This window comes from Syngnathoides biaculeatus, chromosome 11 (assembly GCF_019802595.1).
Source record: "Syngnathoides biaculeatus isolate LvHL_M chromosome 11, ASM1980259v1, whole genome shotgun sequence".
In the NCBI taxonomy this organism is placed as follows: domain Eukaryota; kingdom Metazoa; phylum Chordata; class Actinopteri; order Syngnathiformes; family Syngnathidae; genus Syngnathoides; species Syngnathoides biaculeatus.
In genome coordinates, this window is record NC_084650.1 from 4,140,002 (window position 1) to 4,152,856 (window position 12,855).

Consider the following 12,855-nt stretch of genomic DNA (forward strand, 5'->3'; position numbering starts at 1 on the left):
TATTGTTGTGGGGGGGAATGACTGGGAAGTGGCATTGATTAGTAAGGGAGAAGGTACAAAGTCACAGAACAGAATGAAAAATGGAAAGACAGTTGTTCCCGATGACATACCAGTCTGGGTATGGAAGCAATTTGGTGAGGTGGCTGTGGAGTTTTTGACCAACTTATTCGACAGAATACTAGCGGGCAGAAAGATGCCTGAAGAATGGAGGAAAAGTGTACTAGCTTCCATTTTTAAGAACAAAGGCGATGTTCAGAGTTGTGGGAATTATCGAGGAATAAAGTTCATTAGCGACACAATGAAGTTATGGGAAAGAGTAGTGGAGGCTCGACTCAGGACAGAAGTATCTGCGAGCAACAGTATGGCTTCATGCCTAAGAAGAGTACCAAAGATGCATTATTTGCCTTGAGGATGCTAGTGGAAAAGTACAGAAAAGGTCAGAAGGAGCTACATTGTGTTTTTGTGGATCTAGAGAAACCCTATGACAGAGTACCAAGAGAGGAACTGTGGAAATATGTTAGAATCGTACAGGACATGTAAGATGGCAGCAGAACAATGGTGAGGTGTGCTGCAGGTGTGTCAGAAGAATTTAAGATGGAGGTGGGACTGCACCAGGGATCTGCGCTGAGTCTCTTCCTGTTTGCGGTAGTAATGGATGGGCTGACAGACGAGGTTAGAGTGGGATCCCCTTGGACTATGATGTTCGCAGATTATATTGTGATCTGCAGTGAAAGCAGAGAGCATGCAGAAGGTGTCTAGTGTGTTATGCGACAGAAGAGTCTCTGCTAGGATGAAGGGCAAAGTTTACAAAACAGTGGTGAGGCCGGCCACGATGTACGGATTAGAGACGGTGGCACTGAAGAAACAACGGGAAGCAGAACTGGAGGTAGCAGAAATGAAGATGCTGAGGTTCTTGCTTGAAGTGAACAGGTTGGATAGGATTAGAAATGAGATCATTCGAGAGACAGCCAAAGTTGGATGTTTTTGGAGACAAGGTTAGAGAGAGCAAATCTCAATGGTTTGGACATGTTCAGAGGTGAGAGAGTGAGTATATCGGTAGAAGTGTGCTGAGGATGGAGCTGCCAGGCAAAAGAACGTGAGGAAGACCAAAGAAAAGGTTGATGGATGCTGTGGTGGAAGACACGAGGACAGTGGGTGTTAGAGAGGAAGATGCACAAGATAGGCTTAGATGGAAAAAGATGACACGTTGTGGCAACCCCTAACGGGACAAGCCTAAAGGAAAAGAAGATGATTATCTAACATATCTATCTAACTGTAAATTTTTATCTGCATTAAATGTTTACCTAAAAACCGGGATCCAAACAGGTCACTCAGAGAAACATTTTCAGAAATAAATTGACTTTGTTGTTTAATTTAAGACTTGATGGGTGAACAGGCACTCCAAAATACCCAAAAAAAATGAAAACCACTGGATTAAAGGAAATATTTGTGATGCTCATTCTATTTAAGACAATAGATTTGTAATTTACCTCTCATATAGTCTGGAATGCTGTCCTTGAGCAGGCAGTTTAGCTGGTGTCCATTGAGATGCAAAAAGCGCAGCTGGTCTCGAAGTGATGTTTCATCAAATACACTCTGAATGACACGGCCCACACTATTTTGAGATATGGGCAGGCCCAGAGACAGGGCCAGTGTTGGAGTGAGGTCAACTTGCTCAACTTCATCAGGGTACTCCATGCCCACTGACATGACAGACAAAAAAAAATGCACAAACATTCTAATTACTTTGCATCATACATGAAAATATTACAATTAAAATTAAGTCATTTTCCTGCATCAGCTGTTGTCCTTAAATTACCGTATGTTTGGTTTACTGTTGTTTTCTATCCAGAGACTGATTCTATCAAGGGCCTGACATTTTCGATTGATATGTTTATTGGAATGTGTTCAAGCTTTGTCCACCCTCAAAATATTGACTTTCCACTAATGACAAAACTTGTTTTGCAATGGAATTCACCTTTAAAAGCTGAATTCTGCTTTTTCAAAACTATGACCGTTTGCAAACATTTTAATGTTTACACCAAGATGACAGAAATTGAATCTCTAGCAAGCGAGCTATAACATTAAAAACTTTGTTGGAGTGGTACAAATCAATGCAGCTCAGTGTTTCTGATTTAAACACGAGACAGTTGCAGGCTGTGACAACAAAGCTCAAAGGGGTATTTGTATATTTTCTAGTCGAAAAAGGTTAGTGTCTACTACGCTATTCCAAGTGACATCATATTTACATTGCTAAGGTATCCCTCCACTTACTTTTATGTTGTTTTACCCCAAGCAAAGTTAAACATTGCACTGTCTTTATATTTATTGTTCTCCTAATTTAGAGTATTTACTTTGAACTGGTAAAGCTACATGGATTCAAGTTACAGTTACTCTCAGCAGAGGGGTTCAAGGAAAACAGAAATGTCATAACTCACCCCCCCAAAAAAAAAAAGAAATCGTTCACTGAATGTTGATCCACGGCTGAAAGCACAACACACTGATTTATGCACCACAGTGTTAAACTTCCTGAGGTTAACTCTTCTCAACGTTGGCAACCGATGAATTTTGTAGCAATGGCAAAATGACCTTGCATGTTTAATGCATGACATGCCAATGTAGCAGGGTGAAGGATTTCATCTGCACTTGGAGATGCCTCATCCCATTGGTTTTAGTTAGGGTAAGCTCTTATACCAGAAATAAAAGCAAATCGGACAGGGGTGGGCAAACTTTTTCGCTCAGGGGACACATTGACATTTAAAATTTGATAGGCGCGCCATGTTACAAGCAGATGCTTACATGTGAAAAATATCAACAAAAAGGCGTTGTAGTGTTAATACTTAGATTTACTTATAATGGCAACTGTGTTGTTTTGTTCATCAGTCCAAAGTCTGATGTTAGTTTTGCTGTGGCAATTTTCGGAACAGCAGCTGCCACGTGGCAGGAATATCACTTATCCACCACAAAGAAAAAAAAAGCACCATCTTAACTGAACACATTACTTGGTAACGTACACCACACACGGTACTAACATCAACATGAAATAGTAATTTGAATAATTGAATGTTAATTCAACAACTTAATGCCGAATGCAGAAGAGTGCAGTCAGTGCTGTATTTTCACGACAATAAGGTGCACTTAAAAGTCTCTAATTTTCTCAAAAATCGACAGGGTGCCTTATGGGTCAACCAACATCCAAAATTTTTAATTGATAGGGAGAATTTCCTGCTGACACGCTACTTATACAGTAAAGTGGTAAAGAGGATGTGTGAAAGAACAGCATGAGGATGTTACAGGGGGAAGTGTGGGCAAGGGAGAGGACGCTAAAGGCACGCCCCCCAGAAGGTACATTATGTGTTTTGTGCCAAACAACATCGCTTTGGCTAAGGACCCGCAAAAATGGCACCAACGGAGAGATACACTTAAGAAGCGCACTTTAAACTGCAAGCTATCAGTTATACGGAGAAACATGGGTAACAAGGAGCTGCGAGAGAATTCAAGATCAATGAATCCATAGTACAAAAGTTGAGGAAGCAGGAAAATAAGTTTCACTAAGTCAAGAAGACGAAGCGGAAACAAGGCAAGGGTAACAGTGTTAAAAGTATATATGTTTAGTTTATGTTTATAATCACACAAAATTTGTAAATAGTTGCCTGACATATTAACCCAGAGTGGAACGTTGCAATTAAGTACCGCCCTTGCACCCTCACGTAGACGAAGAGGGGACACACCCTACCGTAATAAGTACCGTCACTGTCTTTACCACTGCTCTTTTCAACGATGTACATTTTGGTCCTAGCTTGATGCTACAGAAACCACAAAGTGTTTGTTCCGCCTTGTTCACAGCAGCTGCGTCAAATCAATGTAGATTGCCTCCGAAACGAATCCTGTGTCACGACGTGGTCTTCAAAACTACACAACGCAGAAGTCCACCGGTCATACAAGGAGGCCCGAGTTGGAAGAACAACTCGAGCAATGGATTAATGATCAAAGAACAAACAACCGCTGAGAAAAAAACAAGTGCAGTGAAATGAATTTGGTTTGGTGTGACACCGTGGCTGCGGATGGGGTGTTGACTGGTGACTTGCTTCTACCGGTAGGAGGGGTGGGGAGAGTAGAAGTTTGTTCTTCTGCTTACAAAAATAAAACAGATATAAATTGTGCCTCACTGCCTCGTAAGCGCCACCATGCCAGAGCCTAATAATACCGTGCACCTTGTATGTGTGTTTAACACTGAAATTGCACCTGCAATTGAGGCTACGCTTTTTAATACAGTGCGTCTTGGGGTTGCGAAAATACGATACCTAAATGTAAACAAGTACTTTATTCCCAGTACACTTTAAAGACTTTTAACTGATAGATAGACAGACAGACAGAAAGATGGATGCCGACTGCACACCATGAAGGCAACTGTGTGTGCGCGCGTGCATTTCTGCGTGCGTGTATGAAACACCCACTTACAGTACTATCACATTTTCGTACATGCATGCAGAAATGCACACCCGCACACACACACAAAATAAGGTTACCTCCTAACCTATAAAATGTCACTCTCAGAACAATTTGCCCAAATTTCCATATTTGGAAAAATTTAAATTGAGAACATTTCTGTGGAACAGTCATAATCCTGAATAAAAGTACGACCACAATATTTGTCAATATGTCTGGTGTGGCAGAACAATATGTTAGAATAGTGCAGGACATGTAAGGGGGGCAGCAGAACAGTGGTGAGGTGTGCCGTAGCGGTGTCAGAAGAATTTAAGGTGGAGGTGAGACTCCAACAGGGATCAGCTCTAAACCCCTTCCTGTTTGCTGTGGTAATGGATAGGCTGACATATGAGGTTAAAATGGAATGCCCTTGGACTATGATATTCGCAGATTACGTTGTGATCTGCAGTGAAAGCAGGTAGCAGGTGGAGGAACAATTAGAAAGATGGAGACACACTGGAATCGAGAGGAATGAAGATTAGCTGAAGTAAAACAGACTATGTGTGTGTGAATGAGAGGGGTGAAGGGGGAAGAGCGAAGCTACAGATAGAAGAGATAGTGAGGCTGGACAACTTAAAATACTTGGGGTGAACAATCCAGAGCAACGGTGAGTGTGGTAACGAAGTGAAGAAACGGGTCCAAGCAGGTTGGAATGGCTGGCGGAAGGTGTTGGGTGTGTTATGTGACAGAAGAGTCTCTGCTAGGATGAAGGGCAAAGTTTATAAAACAGTGGTGAGGCCGGCTATGATGTACAGATAAGAGACTGTGGCATTGAAGAGAGAAAGGGAAGTAGAACTGGAGGTGGCAGAAGTGAAGATGTTGAGGTTCTAGCTAGGAGTGAGCAGGTTGGATAGGATTAGAAATGAGCTCATTACAGGGACAGCCAAAGTTGGATGTTTTGCATACAAGGGTCGAGAAAGCAGACTTCGATGGTTTGGACATTTCAAGAGGCGAGAGAGTGAGTATATTGGTAGATGGGTAATGAGGATGGACCTACCAGGCAAAAGAGCAAGAGGAACACCAAAGAGAAAGTTGGTGGATGTTGTGAGGGAAGAGACGAGGGCAATTGGGATTAGAGAGGAAGATGCAGGAGATAGGTTTAGATGAAGATGATCACACACTGTGGCGACCCATAACAGGACAAGCCAAAAGAAAAAGGTTTGAAGAAGAAAATGAAGATTTGTTAATGTAATGTTTTTACTAAACGAACCTTTCAATCGTGAACGTTGTTGCAGCTGAATCAAAATCCCAACATATAAGATTTTGACATTTCATCCTAAAAAAATACATGTCTATGGATTAATTCACCTTTGCCTTTGTTTTCAACACAGTTTAATATTTTTTAAAGCAAGTATCTTAAAGCAGATTAATAAAATCTCAAATGTCTAAAATAATACTCCACATTATTGTGCGAACAAACATTGCTGAACGACTGAATTGGATAGTTTATCTATGGACAATAATTTTGGTTTCCAACTTTTGCAATGAGTTCATGTACGCGCATCGGAAGTACATAAGGTAGGGGGGAAAAAATGTAATAACATCTTCTCTTACATGCAATTCATATTACCGGTACTTATTTATCTTCCTCAATCTGCAATTGCTGCGCTGCTGAAACTATGCAAAGTTCCCGTGTGTGGAACTAACAAAGGTTTTCTTATATTAAAATAGTTTTAAATTATAATACATGTTTAACCTGCTCACATTCTGAAGTGATGCACTAATTTATTTCTGGTTCAGGCACACTCTTAAGTGAATGTGTACTATTTTAGATTTCTCTCTCGATACGTATTAATTGGCCTGTTATATTGTAGTTCAAAGTTGGATACTCGGCATGAAAAACACAGTTCCAGTCAGAGTCAAGGTGTCACACGTATCATTTCTCGTCTTCTTTTCCTTTCGGCTAGTCCCATTAGGGGTCACATCACTTATTTCAATGTTGTGTGACTGCTTGTAACTTTATCTTAGGTTTGCTCTTCCTCCCTCTGTGACATTTTAGTATGAAGTCACCACGGAGGCGATGATCAGTGTCTTACAATGCATTGAGTCCAAACGCAAAGACAATTTTCGCATTGGCGGACAGAGGGGCAAAATAAAGCAGGATGGACCAAGCAGCTGTTTGTGAATGCGCCGGTAATAGACACTGGATGTTCCCCCCAAAACACATGCATCCCATAACATTTATACATGGTGACCGGCATTATAGCAATGGATCCTGACCCTGAAGAGTCTTGGTTGTTTCTTATGTGGAGAGGTACTCCCAAACCACAACATGAAACTGACACACATGCATAGGCATTTAGGCAGCCAATCATAAGTGAGCAAAACTGATGACTTTTTCCACACAAAGATTGTACGAGTTCAGAGGAGCACAAAATCACATGCACACCACAATTTGGACTTTAGAAACTTCCTCCCATAGAGTTATGATACTAAAATTTAGGCCTAGTTTGGTAGAATCTGTTTTTTTTTTTTTTTTTGGTGTAGTTCTGCACACAAATTGTTCAAGCCAGTGTTGATCTTATTTTGTGTTTTTTTAAATTAAAATTAAATTGAAAAAATTCTAATTAAATTTTTTTAAATGACAAATTTAAATTGCGTGAGCATCCATGTGCACCAAGGATGCCCAGCCTCAGCCACAGTGTGCCTGCAGCGGGCCCAAGATAAAAGGAGTTCAAGACCCCTCCTGTAAATCATTGGGAAATTTGAGACTTAAAGCCCATATGTTTGTCTTATTAGTGGAAAATAATGTTTAAACAGGCCATGTTAATTTTCATATATATTTTTAATGCCACCTGCTCAAACCATATCATTTTCGAAGTCAAACTGAGAGCAAGGACACAGTTACTTCAAAACTAAACCAACCACCGACCAATTTTGTTTGAATTGTGTGAACATGATTTTTTATACCAAAATCAAGGAACATTTTCATCTTTGTAAGAACCACAGAAAATCTGACCAATCAAATTGAAAATTTCAAAAATAAGGTGATAAAGGCATTTGCCAACAATGTAGATCTCAAAATAAATACTATACTATACTTAATACTATCTTCCATGAAAAAATTAGAAAAGGTGACTTTGGTGGACCTCCGTGAAATTCAACAACCCAAAATCCGGAACAACGAAACGGAGAGAAAATTCCTGCTGTTTTTCCTGATTTGGTAACACATTTACTTCATGCTTCTAACAATGTACCTATGCCTGTTACGCAAAAACATAATTCAATAATATCCAGTTTCTGCTACTTGCACCACCAGTTAGTATTAGTACCACAAATCAAAATCTAAATGACTAAAACCCAGTGCAATATGAAGAAAAAAAGAATGATGTAGATAGCTTTGGCTTAACTTTGCAAGCCGGGGATACTAGACACGAAATATTTATACAGAAGTGATCAGCTTGAAGGTCATACCACTGAGATTTATTGTGAAGGCTCCTCTCTGAGTATCCACAACATCTTTCTTTGGCTGTTAAAGTGCCACTGTCATGAAATGCATGATTTTTAGTATGTTATTAATGAAAAAACGGCAGCAGACATGGACCCATGCGTTTTTTCACCACAAAACATGTTTTTGACATCCCCAAAACATGCATTGGTTGGAGACTCTAAATTGCCCCTAGGTGTGATTGTGAGTGTGACTGTTGTCTTCTGGACCCAGTTCAGGGCTTAACCTGCCTCCTCTAGCTAGATAGCTGGGATAGCACTCCCGTAACCCTTGTGAGGATAAGCGACTCAACAAATGGATGGATGTATTCAAACCTTGCGTGATATATATGAGGGGGGAAAAAATGAAATCAGGAGGGGGCAAATAACTTTTCACTGCACTGTATGTCAGCGAGACAATGACAAGACACATTGGTATTGGTAGTAAGACAGTGAGTACAAGACTCGGCTGCCAGCAGTCTAGACATCACTCCCTCCCACCCTCTGACTATTGAGCAACTGAAGTTGTACATTAAAGTGCCACTGTCATGAAATGCATGATTTTTATTATGTTATTAATGAAAAAACAGCAGCTAACATGGACCCATGCGTTTTTTTTCCACCACAAAACATGTTTTTGACGTATACAGCTTTTTGTAACTCCCGCCATGAAAATCCTCTCGAGGGTTTTTTTTCCGAGAAGAAGCAGGAAGTGACGTAAAGGACAGACCCGCCCTCAAGTGGACTCGTTTGTTTCCATTAGTTTTACCTCCGGGAAGGTAGGTCGTTGTTCCTTCGTGTTAGCCAAAATGCCGGTTCGTTGCATTGCTGGACATTGCTTGAACAACTCGGGAGGATGGATTTACCCTTCATAAATTTGCAAAAGACCTGGTTCGCCGTGAAAAATGGATTGCGCTGGTGCAGAGGACGAGAGCTTCGTGGGTTCCAAATGACAGGTAGGTGTGTATACAGCTACTAAAAAAAATAATAGTTAGGGGTGGATCACGTAATCCGTCTCTCATAAAGTAACAAAAGATACGCGTACAAAATGTGTCGATGTGCGCGTCAGACGGCGTCTGAGTGCTGCCTCGCTTCGCCAGCGAAGCGGACGCGTTACCGGACTGCAGCGGCTCTGAAGAATGCTGGCACAATGTAGCACTCAGCTGCGTGCAACGACAACGCAGTAAAGCGCCCCGGCTCGACAGTGTTGTTCATCGCTTACTGCGGCGTCTATGAAGAACCCCCTAAAGCAGCATGGCTCGGCTCTGCCTCACTCAGCCGCGTACGACGACAAGGCAGGAAAGTGCCCCAGCTCAACGGTGTTGTTCATCGCGTACTGCGGCGTCTATGAACAACCCTGAAAAGCAGCACGGCTTGGCTCTGCCTCATTCAGCAGCATTCGGCGACAACGCAGTAAAACGACCCGGCTCGACGGTGTTGTTCAGCGCGTACTGCGGCGGCTATGAACAACCCCCTAAAGCAGCACGGCTCGGCTCTGCCTCACTCAGCCGCGTACGACGAGAACGCAGTAAAGCGCCCCACCTCGACGGTGTTGTTCATCGCGTACTGCAGCAGCTGTGAACAACCCCCTAAAGCAGCACGGCTCGGCTCTGTGATAAGCCACCTTGGCGCCGAAAATGAGCCACGGCTAGTTGCAATGAGCCACGATGGCTCATCTCCGCCGCGGAAGTGGATCGGACGGGAGGCAGTTTGGCTGTGATCGCATATCATCTGAATAGTGTAATATTGCCCCGGTAACTTCACTCGGTTGTGTGGTGTTCTCCTTTTCGAAAAGAGCTTCCGTGTCAGAAGGGGCATGTTCGTCTCCCATAGTTAGGGTGCACCGCGTGTTTTCATTGGCGAATGTCCGGGTGACGTCACGGACAGAAGATGCAGCCAACATGGCGACCACTTGGATGTCGTAGAATGACACTTCTGCAACTTTGCGCATGGATGACGCGCTCTCCGCTCACATTTTTTTTTCGCATTGAAGTGAATAATGTTATATGTATTTTTCATTACAATATCCATTTTAGAATGTTTATCTGGATGACGCTTGGCCTTTAACTCTGTTGATAAAACAGCCATCAGAACTTTAAACAAAAACCAAGACAGATCTGTGTACCTTTCCTCTTGAAGGCAGGGCTTATGAGCACCAGGGGTGTCTTGATTTCTGGTTCTGAGGAGCCTCCGTGGCTACCAGTCTCTGACATGCCATGATCCGCACACAGCACCAGCAGATAGGGCAAAGATCCTTCTGCTTCCTACAATGATGAAAAACACCACAACTTCATGGACTTTTTAAAACCTGAAGATAAAACTGACAATATTGATGATCTTTCCCCTGAGAACAGCCATGACTACTCACAAAAACAATTACAAAGCAATTAAAATCAAGTCAACAAAAGAATTTATAGTTAATATCTGGAATATTATATTTGATTTGGAAGTATCTATAATTACATGAAATGCATTACACTAATGTGTACTGCAGCAAACTATGGCATGGAGGTATATGGTAATTTACATATTTATTTTAACGGTTGAAGAATGAAGTTCAAACACCTCTACAACTTCAAGAGAATCTGATCTCAGCACCCTCAACAGGATAAATATAAGGTAGAAATAAATAAATCCCTCACTTCCAGAGAAACAATAATCCCTTGTACCAGGTTACTGTGACCCCTCATGTAATAATGGTAATAGTTTTATGAGGTGCTGGATATTTTGCATCAGGGAGTTAATTTACACAAAATTATACAAATTAAATCAGTGCCTGTGTAGGTGACTGCCTAGCACAATTGTTTAATGGTTCTAAGGTCAAGGTTTCTAATCCGGCCTCCCGGAGTGGGTTTTCCATGTTGCCCCTAGCCTGCGTGAGTTTTCTTCAGCTAGTCCAGTTTCCTCCTACATGACAAAAACATCCATGGTGGGTTACCTGAAGACTAAATTCTCGCAGGTGTGAATATGAGTGTGAACACTTTTTTTTTTTTTTAATATATATGTGCCCTGAAATTGGCTGGGGTCTAAGTCAGAGTGTTCCCTGTCTTTTACCCAAAGTCACCTGAAGTGGGCGTAAACATTAAATACCATAGATTTTTACATTGTTGGTTGGGTTTCTGGTGTGGCTGAAACAAATTATTGGGATTTCCATTCATTTGAATGAGGAGAGATAATTTCAAATAGGCATGTTGGGTTACAAGCATGGTCAGTGAACAAATGAAACTTATTTCAAAGCAATACTCCACTGTCTGTATGGGCACTCACTTTTTCAGCCACATTCCTGCAAGTAAAAGATACTATAGACCTCGTGCACGTGACCTCACAATTTTCACGGCGCAATATTACTGGTCAAACAGAGCCTCTTGACATTGTGGGAGACATTGAACCAGAGGAGAAAATTTACAATACCAAAGACCTGTTGTGCTGTTGGTTGTCACAACAGACTTAATAGATATTCAAAGATAGCATTCTATGGAATACCAGCTGAAAAGACCAGAAAATATCGATGGATTTCAGCAATTAAACATTAATGATGGTGCCCAAAGAAGATACTCACACGCCTGTGTAGCGATCGCTTCATTTCAGGTAGGAACTATTCTTCTCAATCTCGAATTACCAAGAAGTATTTATAATGCCAAGTTGGCTCATTTGAGAACAATGCGTATTTTAAAAAAAAAACCTGTTTGTCGTAGAGGTTTACAGAGGTTAATTGTGGCCAGAATATCTTCCATGTAGGTTCCGTGGAGACGACTCTGTCTCCTCTTTTTTTTTCCCCCAATAAGGAAAAGAAGAAGATAGTCAATGAATGCGAGTTTGTGTAAAACCAGGGGTCATTTATATAAATATTGGTATTTGTATTGAATACTATCTGAAAAGATAGATGGATTCCAACAAAGGTTAACGAGCTGTCAACCAGTCACTATGTGGCATTTATTCCAGGTTGAGAACAGATCCAGCAACAAAGTATTCATCTGCGTCCAGACTTTTATACGCTTTCAAACTTTTCCCTGTAAATCTCGACTTACTCACCAGATACATGTGTATATCCAGTTGTCCGAGACAAGCGGAAGTGAATTAACAGTCCAATTTCTTATCAGCGAAAACATCGACTTTGGCATGAAATATGGGTCCTCTATGCCGAGTTTATCTTATTTTTCCACATACCTTCATTTATTTTCAACTTCTAAATGTAACGGTATCGGACAAGACTCTGGGCGTCGTGCTATTTTGTGTCGTCTCCAACCGTCTTAGCATTGAAGAATGCTTTGTTAGACCAGCAATATGGCGAGGTAAAGAAAAGTCATGTGATTTTATGACATAGGTGCACAAGCTCTATAGCTGAAAAAAAATGTTCTGCCCATATCGTCATTGTAACAAAGGACAGACTTTACCTCAGCCGTATATGGGGGAGGGTAAAGAGTTGTTCACCTGTATCGCATTAAAGTGCCTTGAAAAAGTATTCATACGCATTGAACCTTTTCATATTTTACCTCTTTTGAGATTTTGTGTGATCGGCCAACACAAAGTAGCACATCATTGTAAATATGAATGGAAAAGATATGTAGTTATCAAAACTGATCTGAAATCTGTGGCATGTATTTGTATTCAATACCACGTTGAAAATACTTTGTCGAGCCACCTTTCACTGCAACTACAAGTGAGTCTTTTGGGGTACGTCTCTCCGAATATTGCACAGACCAAATAACTTTAATACGAGCACTGTGATGAACACCAGTTGTAGGTGGTTTGACTATTTCAAAACAGCAATGGTGACAGTGGGTACCCTTGTCTTGTTCGTCTTTGGAGGAAAAAAATTGTGATGTGATCCTGTTCATCTTAACTCACTTTTAGTGCGTTGTATAAAACTGCTATGCAGTTAACCTTATCAAAAGCTCTCTGTGTGTGGAAGGTGACTTCGGAAGGCAATTGATTGCATTA

At 41.3% G+C, this 12,855-nt stretch overlaps 1 protein-coding gene across 8 annotated transcripts in view; it reads right to left on the reverse strand.

The window, feature by feature from the left end:
* Nucleotides 1-12,855, reverse strand: part of pigg (phosphatidylinositol glycan anchor biosynthesis class G (EMM blood group)) — a 107,564-nt gene that overhangs the window by 71,642 nt on the left and 23,067 nt on the right. For 7 of the 8 annotated variants that reach the window (XR_009797115.1, XM_061834940.1, XM_061834941.1 and 4 more), the window contains 2 exons: nt 10,040-10,178; nt 1,491-1,703 (listed from right to left, as the gene is read on the reverse strand). Coding sequence is in view for 7 of the 8 variants with exons in the window: in XM_061834940.1 (XP_061690924.1) it covers nt 1,491-1,703; nt 10,040-10,178 (352 nt within the window). In the remaining variant the exon portion in view is untranslated. Of the gene's footprint in view, nt 1-1,490; nt 1,704-3,736; nt 4,013-10,039; nt 10,179-12,855 lie in introns of those variants that run through there. The other variant, XM_061834943.1, reaches the window with a different exon arrangement.